The 17,730-nt window shown below is 43.7% G+C and overlaps 1 protein-coding gene across 9 annotated transcripts; it reads left to right on the forward strand.

Moving 5' to 3' along the window:
• The first annotated feature begins 3,663 nt into the window (after positions 1–3,663).
• On the forward strand, positions 3,664–14,258 carry GATAD1 (GATA zinc finger domain containing 1). 9 transcript variants are annotated; one of them, XR_008662085.1, is made up of 8 exons: positions 3,664–4,151; positions 4,915–5,040; positions 5,154–5,212; positions 5,719–5,797; positions 7,246–7,305; positions 7,430–7,480; positions 8,998–9,155; positions 10,768–10,851. XR_008662085.1 is itself a non-coding variant. In XM_055307459.1 (8 exons), exons 1-8 carry the CDS (start codon positions 3,876–3,878, stop codon positions 12,858–12,860), a joined length of 1,026 nt encoding a protein of 341 aa, XP_055163434.1. In that variant the 5' UTR covers positions 3,664–3,875; the 3' UTR covers positions 12,861–14,258. The 9 variants fall into 9 exon arrangements, 7 of the variants coding, with proteins under 7 accessions (XP_055163434.1, XP_055163435.1, XP_055163441.1 ...); XR_008662086.1 differs by having other exon boundaries at positions 7,446–7,480; XM_055307459.1 differs by lacking the exon at positions 8,998–9,155 and adding an exon at positions 12,670–14,258 and having other exon boundaries at positions 10,768–10,951.
• The last annotated feature ends 3,472 nt before the right edge of the window (positions 14,259–17,730 follow it).

Consider the following 17,730-nt stretch of genomic DNA (forward strand, 5'->3'; position numbering starts at 1 on the left):
GCCCTGAGCTGATTCTGGAGAGGACAGGGAGGGGTGCAGAAGTGTTGGGAAGGGAGCACATTCCAGGCCAGAGGAACACCCTGAGTACAGGGCATGGGACCCAGGCCCACAACGAAGTACTAGGTTCTAACGCAGAAGGTCCGTCTGCAGTGGGAGATGGACATCGTGATGCCCGTCCTGAGGATGAAAAAGGCAAAGGTCAGCAAAGCCTCTCTGCCAGGGCTCTCCTCTCCCGCACCTGCCAGCAGTTTCCTAGGCCTCATCCCTCTCTGTCCCGGTCCCCAATCACTATCCCTAGTTTGTCCTCAGTAGACAATTTGAGTTAGTTACCTTGCCCCAGGGGTGCATGGCAGGGGGGGTAACTAATGACTTGACCAGTCTGGTCAACAGAAATGCTTCGCCTCCTCCTTTCTTACTGGCCTCAGAATCAACATTAATCAGGCACTTGCTGGATGTAGAAATTGTTTACAACCTCCCCTGTGCCAACTCACAGGGGCCATGAGGTGTGTGTCTTGTTATCCTTCTCTGACAGGTAAGTAAGGGCAACTCATGTGCTCTGTCCTTGAGCTGCACAGGACAAGGGCTGGAGTGGTTAAGGAGTCCCACAGTGCCCATGTTCACCAGGACACAAAATGTGATGAATAGTATTCTCTTTGAAACCAGGCCGTGATATATTTCATGCATCTGCTCTTTTTTTTAATTTTAAGAGTTTTGATTAATGAGCCATGCAACACCTAAATCATGCAAATTAGCCTGCATGGCAACACTGATAATCCCCTGGGGAAGTCAGCTTTATTCCTTTCCATTGATGTTTAAGACCTCAAATTTATTCTTGTCTTCACAGCCCACACACTCATGCTCTCTACACACTTCACACACACACACACACACACACACACACACACACACACTGTGAGCAGAAGTTTCTCAAGTACCCCCATAGGCACGGACTGTCTCTATATGCAGGAGGTGAACCCTTCCTCTGGGTCCAAGTTAGATCTCTCTCTCTGTTTCAATCTGAGCTCTCTCCCCAGGCGCCCCAGGGAGCCCAGCCTAGACAACTGTGGATCATGCTCTCCCTGAGGCTCCAATGACAGAGCAGGAAATGATGTCATAGACTTCACTGAGTTGCCTTCCTGAGTTCTTTTCTCCCACCCTATCCCCTCACCTCCCGACTTGCCTCTCCACCCCTGGGCCATCACCTTCCCTGCCTTGCATCCTCATTTTCTCCCATGGCACATCACACTATTACACTCTAGTATGGTCTGCACATGACTTATGGCTTTGCTGCTTGGAGAAGCCCCACTTATTGACTTAGAACTACAAGCCAAGTACAAGATTATCCAATCTTCACACAGCCCTGAGCTGGGCAATACCATCCTCGCTTTATAGACAAGGACCCCAGCTGCATGAGGAAATCTGCCTGCCAGTCCCTGAACTAGACCCAAGCCACAGTACACCTGCTAACTCCAGGGGGCAGAGGATTTTTAGGGCTAAAAAACTGCCAGCGCTTCCTTTTTTCCCATTTGATATTTTGTTTCTTTTTTAATAAAAGGAACACATGATGTGATGGAAAAAATTCGAACAATACAAGATGAAAAGTGAAAGCCTCCCTCACCATTTCTATTACCATCAACTGACAATGGTTTTCTGTCTAAAGGACTAAAACAAGTAATCATCACACACACATGGCTTTTAAATTTACACAAAGTGATATTTTACCTTGTTCTGTGAATTGCTTTATCTTTTCTTTTTTTTAAAAGATTTTATTTATTCATGACAGAGAGAGGCAGAGACACAGGCAGAGGGAGAGGGAGAGAAGTAGGCTCCATGCAGGGAGCCCGGCGTGAGATCGATCCCGGGTCTCCGGGGTCACCCCCTGGCCGAAGGTGGCGCCAAACCACTGGGCCACTGGGGCTGCCCTGCTTTGTCTTTTCATATCGGTACATAGAAGGGCCTCAGATAGTTTCCTGTGTCACTCAGAAAGAAATCCAAAGTCTTTACTTTGACCAACATAATCTTGATACGAAAACCTGACAAAGATATTACAAGAAAGGAAAATTATAAGCCCATCTTACTCATGACCATAGATGCAAAAATCTGAAAAATATTAGTAAAGCGAATCCAGCAATATGTGAAAAGGATAGTATATCACCACCCAGTTGGATTCACTCTAGAAAAAGTATTATGAACCTCTCACAGAAAAAAAACATTTGATAAAAGTATACACGTTTGTGATGAAAATAGAAATAGAAGGAAACTGGGATGCCTGGGTGGCTCAGTGGTTGAGCGTCTGCCTTTGGCTCAGGTAGTGATCCCAAGGTCCTGGGATCAAGTCCCTCATCAGGTTCTCTGCAGGGAGCCTGCTTCTCCCTCTGCCTATGTCTCTGCCTCTCTCTGTGTGTTTCTCATGCATAAATAAATCTTAAAAAAAAAAAATGAAAACCCATTTGAAAAGAAAAAAAGAATGCCCAAGTCACAGCCCAGACCCCAGGGCTGTTTTGAAGGCCTTCTGAATGTGGTGTCAGAGCAGAAGTTGTATCCGCAGCCGGTCCAAATTACGGTTGCTCCGTTAGTCATCAGTCAACAAAATAAGGATAATAACTTTTCAAGGTGGTCACATGTACTAAATGTGATTTTGTGACATCATAGGCATTCAATACAGTTTTTTTTTTCTTTCTCTTGCTGAGGCATGCCACCAGCATATTCACTGAGATGCCTCCTAGTATGCCAAGTCTAGAAAATCCAGCATCCTGAAAACAGGTAGGCCACTAGGACGCTATGAAGTGAGGCTGAAAAGCAGAGGCCCGTTTCTCTGGGGAGGCCTGTTCAGACCAGCGACTAGGATAAGAGGGGAGCTGGCTTGTCATAATGCTCTCATCCTAGGCCAAATCAGTTATTTGGCTTTCCACCCTCCTGCTGTCACCGGCCTACTGATTAGAGGCTGCAGGACCTGGGATAACATCACCACCCAATAGCTAAGGAACATCTGCTTGACATCATTTTTTAAAGATTTTATTTATTCATGAGAGACACACACAGAGAGAGAAGCAGGCTCCATGCAGGGAGCCCGACGTGGGACTCGACGTGGGACTCGAAGCCGTGCGGGGTCTCCAGGATCAGGAAGGCGGTGCTAAGCCGCGGAGCAGCGCCCCCCCCCGCCCCGCCCCGCCCCGGGCTGCCCCCTCCTAAATGTTCTAAAATGTGTCTCAACTAATGCACGAATGTCAATAGACACGACACATTCGGCACAAGTATCGGGGGGGGGGGGGTCTAAACTGTAATCTTCAACAGTGTACAGGCGTCCTCAGGAGTGCCAGACTTCGCAAATAAAAATACAGCACCCGCAGTTAAATCTGAATTTCAGAGAAACCAAGAATAGTGCATGGGATACACTCCTATCAAAACGGCATTCGTGGTTTCTCTGAAATTCAAATTTAATTCGGCGTTCTGCACTTCCCCGGCCGATCCCAGACCTAAAGCCAAAAAAAGCCGCCCACACCTCCCGCAGGAGGAGGCCGGGGTCCCCGCCACAGTCCGCTTCCGGGAAGCCCGAGGGGGCACTTCCGGTCAGAGGGCCGGGGCCGCGGCGCGCAGGCCCCACCCACCGCCGGAAGCCGAGCGGGCCAGGCCCCGCCCCCCGGCCCCGCCTCCCGCCGCTGGGGCCGCCGCGGCCGCCGCCTGTCGCGGAGCGGGTGTCGCCGCCTTCCTGCCTCCAGGGGGCAGCGGCCGCCCTCAGGTCCCTGCGTGGACCGCTCGGCGCCCGCGCCGCTCTTCCGGTCGCTGGGGGTGGCGGGCCGGCCGGCGGGCGGCCCGAGCCGGCGGTCGCCATTCCCGTGTCGCTGCGCCCGCGGGGGCCGCCCGAGCCCGCCACGATGCCACTGGGCCTGAAGCCCACCTGCAGCGTCTGCAAGACCACGTCGTCCTCCATGTGGAAGAAGGGCCCGCAGGGGGAGATCCTCTGCCACCACTGCACGGGCCGGGGCGGCGCGGGCGGCGCGGGCGGCACGGGCGGCGGCTCGGGGGCGGCCGGCGGGACGGGGGGCGGCGGCGGCGGCGGCGGCGGTGGCGGCGGCGGCTTCGGCGCGGCGACCTTCGCCAGCACCTCGGCCGCCCCTCCGCAGAGCAACGGGGGCGGGGGCGGCAAGCAGGTGAGCTCCTCCGGGCCCCCCCCCCCCGCGGAGGCCGGCCGGCCGGGGGGCGCGCGGTCCCTCCCGGGGCGCGGTGCCCCTGCTGGCGAGGCCCGCCCGCTCCCGCCTCGCGGGGACTGCGACTGTAGATTTGGCCCGGGCGGAGCACCTTCTATTATTGTGAGAAATTGAAAGTGTAAAGAAGCAAGAAAATTTAAGACCCTTCAGAAGTCCCCTCCCCCCGCCCCCAGCCCCCAGTGTAGTGACATTCGCGGTGGTGACCAGACATCTCCGCACATACACACGTGTACACGCACGTAAATAGGGCCGTGCTGCTGGACCGACTTCCTGCTAATTTATTATGTTACTAAGTAAGATTACCGTGTCCTTGTTTTAAATGACAGCATGGTAAGTATCCCACTGTAGGAAGGGCCATACCTAACGTGCTCCCTGGGGTCGGAGAGTTCTCCTGGACTGTAAACAACAAGTAAGTAGTCCTCCCCTTGCCCTAGACTTCCCTCGGACGCCTCCCCCAGGCCCTGTTGTAAGTAGTTGACACCTTTTTGGAGGCTCTGCAGATGCTTGTCTAGGGCGCTTCCCTGTTGTAATCAGCCCAGTTCCGGGAGGTTTCCCAGCGGCAAAAGAAAAGGCACATTCTTGGGTGGTTTCGAAAGGTCAGTCAGCATAAGGGGCTTACTCTGGAGTCCCCGGAAGATGGTTGAATCGGGACAGCAATCCTTCTACGACTTTGATCTTTTTTGTTCTTTAATTGTTTCTGTAACAGAGTAAGCAGGAAATTCACAGAAGGTCTGCTCGGCTGAGAAACACTAAATACAAATCTGCTCCAGCTGCTGAAAAGAAAGTTTCCACCAAAGGAAAAGGGAGAAGACATATTTTTAAATTAAAAAATGTAAGATGATTGTGGACAGTGTCTTTTACAGTAATGGCCTTGTGTGTGTAGTGTGTCCTGTCACTGCCTTCATCTCCCATCTGAACTTTTGCTCTTCCGGGGCCTTTCCGCAGTGTCCTGGGGGAGTGAGTGGTCCACACTTGCTGGAAGGAAGTGAGCTCTGTTGCAGGAGGTATACTATTTATAGTTAATAATATCCGATTTTTTTAGCTTTTTTTTTTTTTTTCCTGCTGGGAAATAAAAAGTTTGAGTCTGAAAAAAGAAACATAAATCTTGAATGCATTTTATTGGGTCCTCCATGCAAAGGAGGAGGTGGGATTATGGTTCTTGATAAGGCCAGATATATTAGGGAAGAAATTTTTTTTTTTGATTCTTTAAAGATCTAAGTAAATAATACTGGAACTCATTCATTTCCACATTTGTTTATTACAGCCCCAGAAAATTTACGATAATCAATTTGATGAATGTGAATCAAAAATTTTGCTAAACCTTCTGCTGGTATAAAAAAATAGATGGTTGGAAGATGTGTGTGTGGGGCGGGGGAGTAGTTGAAAGTGCCTTTTGTTGCATTGAGTTCTCAGTGTTTTTGTGAACACAAGAGGAAAACGGCCATACACAGTGGGCAGTGCGTTATAGACGACTTTTGTTAAACCTCAGTACGGTGTTCTTTTCTTTCAGAACAGGAATGCTTCCCTTACCACTAAAGGAAGTTCTGAAGTTGGGCATATTCCCTTGTAAAACACAGAGGGGCCCTGTGGTAAATTATTATTATTATTTTTTAAGATTTTGTTCATTTATTCATGAGACAGAGAGAGTGGCAGAGGGAGAAGCAGGCTCCATGCATGCAGGAGCCTGATGTGGGACTCCAGGATAATGCCCTGGGCCGAAGGCAGACACTAAACCGCTAAGCCACCCAGGCATTCCCCCTGTAGTAAATTCTTGTGCAGATTGCAGATTCTTTTCTTACTGAAAATAGTTGCCCCTATTTTTTTCTTTTAAGATTTTATTTATTCGTTAGAGACACAGACCGAGAGAGAGAGAGACCGAGAGAGAGGCAGAGACACAGGCAGAGAGAGAGAGAGAGAGGCAGAGACACAGGCAGAGGGAGAAGCAGGTTCCATGAAGGGAGCCCAACTTTGGACTCCAGGATCACGCCCTGGCAGAAGGCAGGCTCCAGAACGCTGAGCCTCCCAGGGATCCTCCAGTTGCCCCTAATTTATTTAAGACTTTTCTAATTTAGTTTTCTTAAAATGAGACACCTGCTGACAAAGCATGTTAAGTCAATGTGCGATTGATGATAGTTGCATCACCACATGTTTCCCTCTGTGGTAGAATATGCTCTGCAGTTATTTCAGTATCTATTTCTCTAGCAACCCCTATCTTCAAGGATGATACCAAGACACATTTCGGGAGGCCTGGTTTTTGTGTTGTGACATATAACCATGTACTGCAGCTTAAGAAGGGATTGCTGTAATGGGTGGGTGGTGGTAAATAACTAAGAACTGCCAAGGAAGTTGCATATAGTCTTAGTTCAGCCTCCCTGGAACATTTCCTCTGATGACAAGTATCCCAACTAGTACCGTAGTTGAGATGGAAAATGTCTTCAAAGAGATACTTTTCCACAGGATGCCTGAGTGGGTCAGCAATTGAGCGTCTGCCTTTGCCTCAGGGCCTGATCCTGGAGACCTGGGATCGAGTCCCACATCGGGCTTCCTGTGTGGAGCCTGCTTCTCCCTCTGCCTGTGTCTCTGCCTCTCTCTCTCTCTGTCTCTCATGAATAAATAAATAAATTTTTAAAAAGACACTTTTTACACCTTATGTTAATTTACACATTCTTTTATGATTTCCATTCCAATCATGGCCAAGCCATCAGAGCCGGCATATTGTTTATAACTAGAATGTTAATATGTAATAAAGCTTTGAGAGCCCTTGAGGTAGATCTCAGCGGCATAGTCAGAAGCTTGTACTTTGGTTCTCAGCAATTTTTAAGCCGATGGTAGCAGAAACGGCCTTAGAAATATTCAGACTGTGCTTTGCCACATTCAGAAAACTGTTTGTTGCTTTATTGCACTTCTTGTCAACAGGCAACAGAGTTAGTATTTCTTAAGTTACAGAACTCAACTACCGGAAAAATGCCTGTATATGCTACACACACATGCACACTATGAGTGTGCTAATATTTTTAACTTTTTTTTTTCCCCCTAGCCCATCAAAGCTCCTGAGTCTGTTTCCACTATAATCACTGCAGAATCAATCTTCTACAAGGTAACAGTAGGGTTACTAAGGGAAGATTTGGGCCTGTTGTAGGATATGCTGCCAAATGTTGGGTTAATCCAGAGGTCTCTGCTCCTTTGTATAATGTGTAATTTTTTTGTTGTTCTTTTCTAAGCTTTTTTTCCCCCTAGGTGGCTGGTATAAAAACATCTCATCCAGAGCTGAGGTAGGAGGGGTAATTGCTTATTGAAACATGGTATTTTTTAAGTATCTTAAAATGCTAATGTATAGTGTGGAGTCATGAAAGTGTGAGCCTTCCTAGTCACTGTGACAGTCACTGTGCGAGAAGCACAGAGTGACGACTTGGGCTGATAGAGGGTTTGTAGACCTAATATCTGGAGTAGGCACAGAGATTCTAAAATGCCTTTAAGCAGAAGCAAGAGGAATAAGGTCAGGGGCAGGGATTAAACTAGAAGTAGATGGTGAGAGAGAGTCTAAAATGTTCTGATGAAAGAGTAAAGTCAGATTTCCTAGATTTGGTGGGAGACATGACATATTGTTATTTTTGAGCCAGAAGCCTTAGGAAAGCAGTTGGAACATAGGAAAGACTGGACGCCCGGGTGGTTCAGCGGTTGAGCGTCCGCCTTCAGCCCAGGGCATGATCCCGGAGTTCTGGAAGAAGCCTGCTTCTCCCTCTGCCTATGTCTCTACCTCTCTGTCCTCTCATGAATAAATAAATAAAATCTTAAAAAAAAAAAAAAAAAGACTTCAAAGCCTGATGGGCGTGATACAGACAGCAGCCCTTACATACTGTTGGTGTTTTGGGGGTCTGAACTATCTTTTGGGAGGCAGTGGCACGAATTAGTGCTTCATACCTGACCGAAGGGGACCAAACACTGAGAAACTCAAGTATTCTATTCAGTACCTGTTTTTGTTAGCCCAGAATCTGTGTAGTCTAAAACAACCAATATACAGGCAAATGTCGCTCCTAAATTTCCAGCAATTCATGCATTGTTAGTAATAAATAAAATAGCTAAAGTTTAGTATGTGTCTGCTATGCATCAGGCACAAAGGTGAGCAATTCACAGGCTTGACTTTGTTCAGTCCACTCTATGAGGCGCTACTGTTATCCCCATTTTATGGATGAGAACAATTCAGCACAGAGAACTTCATGAACTTGTCAAAGATTCTATAGCCACCAAGTCATGGAGTGAAGTAGTCTGATGGCCGGGCTCAGCTCTCAGCCCCACTGGCCAGTGGCTATGTGACTGGGCCAAGCCCGTCTCTCTGGTGTCTCTTCATCTATAAAATTGGGATTATAAGTAGCAGCCACCTCAGTGTGTCAAGTGAGATCATGTATGTTGAGCAGAATAAGCACTTAATGAATATTAGAAATAGACATCATCATGGTTTCAAATTTGCATATCACTCTCACAGCTGAATTTACAGTTTGCAAATTAAGTCTGGAAGCAACTAATTGGGAGATAACTGGCTGGCTCAGTCAGTAGAGCATGCAGCTCTTGGTACTGGGTTTGTGAGTTCAAGCCCCATGTGGAGTGTAGAGATTACTTAAATAAATTTTTTTTAAAAAAGCAGAAGCAGCAACTGGTTTGGCTGAGGATTTAGTGTACTAATGATTTTGAGGCATGTCTCAACCAAAAGGCAAAAGATATATGGGACCTGTTATTACAAGTATGGTATTTCTGTTTCTTTTTTTCAAAAATTTTGTTTATTTTTTTTGAGATGTGTGTACATGTGCATACTGAGTGGGGAGCCTGATGCAAGATCCTGAGATCACTACCTGAGCCAAAGTCAGACGCTTAACTGCTTAACCGACAGAATCACCCTGGTGCCCCACAAGTATCCTATTTCTTATGGCTGCCTACCACCCTGTTTGTTAGGTAATAAGGACAAAGTGCAACAAAGTATTCAGGTACTGATGTCGATCAGAGGCTGCCACTGCACTGCTAGGCTAGACAGGCAGAGAAGCAGACTCCACACTGAATGGGAAGTCTGGTGGGGGGCTTGATCCCATGACCCTGAGATCATGACCTGCACCGAAAACAAGAATCGGATGCTCAACCAACTTAGCCACCCAGGCACCCTTGGAATCTTTCAATAAGACATTGTCTTTGCCTTGCAGTTTTATTTTTACACTATTATATATTTTGAGTCAATATTCATTTAGCATGTATTTGAGTGCCCATGATAAACAAGGTCCCATTCTTTGTGTGTGCAAAAAAAAATTTTTTTGAGAAAAACGATTCTATGTGTAGTCAAAGCAAGCCATAAATGCAAAGTATTTATATGACAAATAACTTAGAACCTTGAATAGTGGCTACAAAGACCAGCTGATGATAGATATGAACTAGCAAGTAGCAGATTGTGGCCTGCACTGACCCTACCCATCCATAGTGGTCCATATGCAACTGTCACCCTTAGACACATGGATGAAAGGTCCACCAGGAAGAATGCCTGTCACAGCTCACTCACTGAAAGTATTTCTTCAGAATTATTCTTATGGCTGAGGTGCATGCCCCAGAAGCTACCAAGGCCCTATTTTGAGTGAAGCAGTGATAAATCACACTTAGTTCCTACAAGTCAAGGATACCTTCACCAGCTGAGAACCACACCCATGTAAGGAAGTGCTGAGTATCATAAAGATTTTTATTCCTATTACTGCTTTTCAGTAATGCCAGAGATGGACCACTGAACTGGTGAAGAAGCCTTAGCTGCATTCTCTGCCTTCAGTAGCCTTAAGTAGCCTTCAGCAAAGTCACTCCCCTTTTAAACAGCTCAATGGCTGTGGCCAAAAAACAGGGATGGTACTATTCTGATATGAAATCAAAGGACTTAAAAACAAACGTTTTCTACAGATGCAAGTTTTCGTGTATGTATATAATTTTCATTCAAGAGTGAACAACTTTGGGATTGGCATCAGGGTACCTGGGTGGCTCTGTTGGTTAGGTGTCCCAGTCTTGATCTCAGCTCAGGTCATGATTTCGGGGTCGTGAGATTAAGCCCTGCTTAGCATGGAGTGTGCTTAAGATTCTTTCTCTCCCAAAGAAACAAAACAAAATCGAAAGGGGCATCTGGGTGATGCAGTTAGTTAAGCATCTGACTCTTGATTTTGGCTCAAGTCCTGATCTCAGGGTCATGAGATTGAGCCCCACCTCAGCTCTGCGCTCAGCATGGAGTCTGCTTAAGAGTCTCTCCCTCTCCTTCTGTCCCTCCCCCACACACACTCCAAGAGCACACACTCTTTCTCTCTCTCTCAAATAAATCTTAAAAAAAAAAAAAAAGTTTTCTTCTCTGGCCCTCCACTCCCATTTGCACACACTCTCTAAAGAAAAAAGAATGAGCATCAACCGTATAAACACTGATGCATAAGACCATCTCAAAGACGTTTTACTGCTTTGCAAACTATTTTGTGTTAAGGAGGTTTCAGTTCATAGCTGTGCTGTTTTTCTCTATTTTTATTTCAAATATGGGATGATCTTCTATTTCCTCCAGGGAGTATATTACCAAATTGGAGATGTTGTTTCTGTGATTGATGAACAAGATGGAAAGCCCTACTATGCTCAGATTAGGGGTTTCATCCAGGACCAGTACTGTGAGAAAAGTGCCGCTCTGACATGGCTCATTCCCACCCTCTCGAGCCCCAGGGACCAATTTGATCCTGCATCCTACATCATCGGTGAGTTTGATAGGTGGTACAGCTTCTTGAACTCAGGTAATTCTCCATTATTGTGTAAAAGAAGATATTAGTCTGAGTGAGTTGCCACAACAAGGTACCACAGGCTGAGAGGCATAAACACAAAACCTATTTTCTCACAGTACTGCAGACTAGAAGTTGAAAATCAAGGTATTGTCAGGGTCACTTTCTGACAAGAGCTCTCTTCCTGGCTTGTAGGTGACTGACCACCTTCGTGCTAAGTCCTCACGTGGCCTTTCCTTTGTGTGTGCACACTCTTCAGTCTCTTCCTCTCCTTAGAAGAACATCAGTCCTATCAAGTTAGGGCTCCACCCTCAGGCCTCATTTAATCCTAATTACCTTCCAAAAGACTCCATGCCTCATCTCTAAATACCATCACTTTGGGGTTTACAGCCTCAACATATGGATTGAAGGGAATATAATTCAGTCCATAACGAAAAGAACATAAGCATCATTATATATTAAAAAGTAAAGAGCTTTATAGAAAATATGAAAGATATCTTATATAGCTGGGGTTTGAGTGCTATCAGTTTTTTTGAGTTAGGGCAGGAGATACCTACTAAAAAGTGATGTGGATAAGATTTTTCCGAACGACCCAGGGTTAAACGCTATTAAAGAATTTATTGCTCAGGAATTGGGCTTATTTAGGCATATTTACTTATAAAAATCTAGTTAAAAATAATTTCAAGAGGAACTATCCCCATGATTTCTAGAATCTTAAAAATTTTCATTAGGTGTCCCTCTACGTGTCACATACATCATTGTAGACTGATGAGATCGTATCATTGTGTATAGTTGAAATGGCAACCACTGTTCTCTTACTAATTTCAAGGCTGACAGAAGTGGTATAAATGTTTCTTGATGTAGACTCACAGGAATGAGTTGCTGATTTATACAATTTTAAAAGTGTTCAGAATTTTAAAGTTACCCCATATTTTCAACCTTTCTGTAATAAGCATGCATTACTTTTGCATACAAAGGTTTTGGGGTTGGTTTTTTTTTTTTTCCCAGAGGGAAATCAGGGACAAATAATGTACTGCTGTTCTCATCTCTGTGTGAAGTTTGATACCTGACCAGTTTTAGTCTTCTGCTTGTAGGTACGTAGAAGAGTGGATTTTCATCTACATGACGTATAGGACAGGACTCTCAGCAGAGGCAGTGATGTGAAGAATCACCTCTGGGGCTCCCCTCTCATCTCCTTCTCCTAATCCTCAGACCCAAGAGTGGGGAGCAGAGCATAGAGGTTCAGAGCACACACTGTGGAGCCAGATGATCTGGGTTCCTAGCCCAGCACTGACTAGCTGTGGGGCCCTGGGCAAGTTCCTTAATCTCTCTTGTCTCATAATCCTCATACATAAAACAGGAATAATAGTGGTGCCTTCCTCAGATCAGAGTTGTCAGGACTCAAAGTATCTGTAAATGTACCATACTTAGAATGGGGTGGGCATGTAATAAACATTGTACAGTGCTAATATTCTTTTTAGAATCCTTCCTGTATTGAGTCATTGTTTAGGGGAGTTAAGCAGGTAAAGTAAAAGAAAATGATGGAGAGTGACTTTAGAATAACACACGTATCAAGGACTAATGTCCGGTCACCACCAGAGTGGTTTCACCTAGTAGCATCTAGGAATCTTAATCTTTTATGAAAATGATACATATGTTCAAAAATGTGTTTAATCTTTCCATTGACTGCATTTTAGGACCAGAGGAAGATCTTCCAAGGAAAATGGAATACTTGGAATTTGTGTGTCATGCACCTTCTGAATATTTCAAGTCCCGTTCATCACCGTTTCCCACAGTTCCGACCAGACCAGAGAAGGGCTACATATGGACTCATGTTGGACCTACTCCTGCAATCACTATTAAGGAAACCGTCGCCAACCATTTGTAGTTTAGAAAGTGAAACTTCTTTCCAGTCATCTTGTATTCATTCTCCTATAAGACATGCCACATATTTCTTTTCATGAAATTCTTAGATGGAAAGACTAAACATTTTCCCCTAACTGCCCAGTAATCATTAGCTTGTTAATTACTAGTTACTTGGAAATTTAAAAGGAATTAAATATTTTAAAGTTGAATATATTCTATATGTGTGTCTTCCCAGGCAAAGGCCACAATTTCCAAGGAGATCGTTAGGAACAGGTAATATCTATTTTTCTCCACAATTTATTTCTAGAAACTCATTATAATCAATGGACTGTACTTTCCTTTTGGAACAAAATGTTAATTAAGGTTGGATTTCTGACCAAGGACTTGATCAAATAAAATATAGCTATGGCCAACTGTGTCTATCACAGAGTTACACAGGCTTTATTTTTTCATCTAGAAAATGCTAGTAGACTGTTTAACCTTAAGGAAAGTAATTGGTGGATGATTTTACTATTTTGAGTCTTTTTAAAACTTTATTCTGTGGCAGATAGATTCAGAATTATTCTGTTGATCTTCATTGCACCTTCCTTCTCTAAGTGAGGCTCCCAACCAAACCATAAAATTGTAGAGTCCAGACAGTTAACTTCATGAAATGTGCACAGGAAACATGTCATGTCCAGGCATCCCACTTGGTATTTTCTTTTTTAAAAAAAATTTTATTAAAAGATTTTATTTATTCATGAGAGACAGAGAGAGGCAGAGACACAGGGAGAGAGAGAAGCAGGCTCCCTGCAGGGAGCCCGATATGGGACACGATCTCAGGACTCCAGGATCACGCCCTGGGCCGAAGGCAGACGCTCAACCGCTGAGCCACCCAGGCGTCCCCATACTTGGTAGTTTCTTGATGATCTTTGAAGCAACCATTGTGCAATCAAAAAAATGACTTAATAGGTCATAATCATTAATATCTAAAAATGCCTACCTAAAGTTAAATCATCTGCTGGAGACTCATAGTAACAGGCCTAAAATAAAGTCTTAAGATTTAGGTGCCCTGCTTTTTATGAAATTGTCCAGAATTCAGATATAGATTTTTAGCTCAAGTGCAGGTTAGCTAAGTAAGGGAACAACAATATGATGGGATTGCATACATTCGCCTCTGATTCTATCCTGACTGAACCAATGTTTCTCAAACCCAGGAAAATTTGTCAGAATCTAATTTAATCATAATGATTCAGAATTGTAGCAGTGTTAACGTTTTTCTGCACAGTTATGGTTTGTTTGTTAGAAGGAAGCAACTGTAGATAGCTTGATGTTCATAGTTCTCCCCACAAAGTTTACTGTAAAATTGATTGTAAGTACCATTGTAAATAACTAAGTGCCAGTATTCAAACTTTTGGATTAAAGTGTATTTTTTACATTATATTTACTTTGGATTTATTTTGTTTAAATAATTAAATGTGGAGCTTTCTACCTAAACATGGTATAAATAGAAAACACCAGTGTTCTCATAATTTGGAGCAATAAACTGATCAACATATAACTGATTTTAGGAAAATATCAAAGAATGGCCAATATAGAAGAAACAATGTATACTTATTAAAATGAGGAAATATTGAAAAAACAGTATATATACTTAGCATTTGTTTCTAACTTGGTGTACATACTTGTGTAATATCTTTTAAAATAAAGATTGCATTTTCACTTTCCTCCTCAACACATACCAATGGCTCCCACTACTTACAGGGTAAATTAATTCCTTTTCTTCTATATTGAAGGCCTGCCCTGATGTGGCCCCAGGCCATATTCCCAGCCTTATCTCTCCCTTCTCCCTGCCACTGAAAGGCTTCCTCCAACACTTTCCTTATTTTCCTGACTGAACCTTTGTTCATACTGTTCCCTTCAACTCCACCGGAAAGGCCTTTCTTAAGACCCTCGAATTCTGTCTCTCCATGAGTCCTTTCCAGATTCCCATGGATTCTTGAAATAATCAATATCCTATTCTGTTGTTACATTGAAGTTTCTGGTTTTTTTTTTTTTTTTTAAGATTTTATTTATTTATTCATGAGAGACACAGGGAGAGAGAATGAGGCAGAGACACAGGCAGAGGGAGAGGCAGGCTCCATGCAGGGAGCCTGATGTGGGACTCGATTCCGGATCTCCAGGATCAGGCCCCAGACTGAAGCTGGCGCTAAACCGCTGAGCCACCAGGGCTGCCTGAGATGGTGTGTTTAATTTTTATAACTCACACAGCACCTAACTTCGGGTCCTCACGTCTGGGAGGTACTTGGTGTAGAGTCCAAATTAGATGTTCACTAATTTGAAATGCCTATGGAGGGGCATCTGGGTGGCTCAGTTAAACGTCTGCCTTCAACTCAGGTCATGCCAAGGTCCTGGAATTGAGCCTCATGTTGGACTCCCTGCTCAGTGGAGAGTCTGTTTCTCCCTTTCCCCCTGCCTGCCCCTTCCCCCTGCTTGTGTGTGCTGGTGTACTCTCTCTGTCAAATAAATGAATAGAACTTTAAAAAGAAAGTGGATAATTGGCTATATCTACACATAAATAGTCCTATAAAAAAAGTATTGATTTTTAAATTAATACTAGTTCATATTAACTCTGGCTTAAATTTCAAATTCTCTATAGTCAAGTAGAATTTCAGATTGTTATTAGATTAATAGTCTTTTTTTTTAAGATTTTATTTATTTATTCATGAGAGACACAGAGAGGCAGAGACACAGGCAGAGGGAGAAGCAGGCTCCATGCAGGGAGCTCAACGTGGGACTCGATCCTGGGACTCCAGGATGACGCCCTGGGCCAAAGGCAGGCGCTAAACCACTGAGCCACCCAGGAATCAATCCCCTCCCAACTCATTTTAAATGAGGTTTCCTTTCATTAATTTTCACATGGCATATGTTTTCTTCTAGGAGTTTTATAGTTTCGGGTCTTATGTTCAAGTCTTTATTTTGAATTAATTTTTGTATTTGGTATAAGCTAGCATTTGAGTGTCATTCTTTTCACATGACTGTCCAGTTTTCCCAACTCCATTTATTGAAGGGATTGTCTGTCCTTTTCCCATTGTATATTCCTGGCTTATTTGTCATAAATTGGTTATATATTCATGAGTTTATTTCTGGGCTGCTTGTTCTGTTTCATTGATCTATGCATCTATTTTTATGCCAATAACTGATTGGTTAATATAGCTTTGTAATATTTGAAATCAGCCTTGTCTTTCTTTCTCAAGATTACTTTTGGCTATTCAGGGTTCCATACAAATTTTAGGCTTCTTTGCTCTATTTCTCTGAAATGCCATTTTTTTAAAAAAGATTTTATTTATTTATTCATGAGATACACAGAGAGAGGGAGAGAGAGGCAGAGACACAAGCAGAGGGAGAAGCAGGCTCCATGCAGGGAGCCCGATGTGGGACTCGATCCAGGGACTCCAGGATCATGCCCTGGGCCAAAGGCAGGCGCTAAACCACTGCGCCACCCAGGGATCCCTGAAATGCCATTGATATTTTGATAGGGACTGCACTGAATCTGTACTTGTATGGCTTGTCACAGTTTTTTTGGAAGGGAAAACACATCAACTCAAAAAGTTAAGGACTGTTTGCTTGATTTACATGTGGGATGATTTTTTTAAGATTTATTTATTTGTTTATTTCTTTGAGAGAGAGAGAGAGCATGAGCACGTGCATGGGAGGGAGGAGGGGCAGAGGGAGAGGGAGAATCTCAAGCAAACTTCCCGCTGAGCATGGAGCCAATCTGGCCTGATCTCAGGATCTCAAGTCATGACCTGGGCTGATATCAAGAGTTGGATGAGCCACCCAGGTGCCCCACATGTGGGATGATTTTAAAAATCTGTAATCCCTTCAAAATTGGGAAAGGTGAATTAGATAATCCAAATAATTTTATGTTGGACTTCTTAAAGATGAACCCACTTTATCTGTATACACTGGAGAATATGAAAATTTTCCAAGTGCTACTGGATAAATTTGCACCAAAGACAAAAAAGATTTGGGAGTGCCTGGCTGGCTTAATCAGTAGAGCATGTGACTCTAGATCTCAGGATTTTTTAAAAAAAGATTTTATTTATTCAGAGAGAGAGGGGCAGAGACATAGGCAGAGGGAGAAGCAGGTTCCATGCAGGGAGCCTGAAGTGGGACTCGATCCCAAGTCTCCAGGATCACACCCTGGGCTGAAGGCAGGCGCCAAACCGTTGAGCCACCCAGGCTGCCCAAGATCTCAGGATTATGAGTTTGAGCCTCATAGTGGGGGTAGAGTTTACTTAATTAAAAAAAAAAAAAGATTCTACCAATTATAAATTTAATGATATCTCTGGGATACTAAGATATGCTCCTACTTAGATGAGTTGTACTTTGCCAAAAAAAGCAGTAGCTTTAAAGTTGTTTTTTGTGTGCCATACATATATAAAGATATAAAATCATAAGATATAAAGCAGTTCTATATTCCAGTACTTTATTCCTTTTCAGGTCAGTATTTTTCAATTTGCAAGTCTCAACCCGCGTATGGATCAAAACTAGCATTGTTTGTATGAAATAGGATAGAATAAAAAGGGAATAGAAAGTATCATCACATGTACTAAGAGTAGGTATTGTTTTGTAAATTGTTTCAGCAGTAAGGAATATGGACTGGATCTTTATGTAAAATGTATTACCTAAAAAAAAAAAATGTATTACCTTAGGTTGTGGTTAAGTATTTTGCACATCGGTGTTTAGATCTCAGCATTTTTACTTTTGTGAAGATGCTGTAGCATTCCCTTTATCTGACACGAATTCCTACAAAATATATGAATAATAGGCCAAATCAAATGTCTAGAGCCAAAATGCACCATTTCAATTTTCTGTCTGAAGCATTCAGCAAGGGGTGACTGGCTGTC

This window comes from Nyctereutes procyonoides, unplaced genomic scaffold, assembly GCF_905146905.1.
Source record: "Nyctereutes procyonoides isolate TBG_1078 unplaced genomic scaffold, NYPRO_anot_genome, whole genome shotgun sequence".
NCBI lineage: Eukaryota > Metazoa > Chordata > Mammalia > Carnivora > Canidae > Nyctereutes > Nyctereutes procyonoides.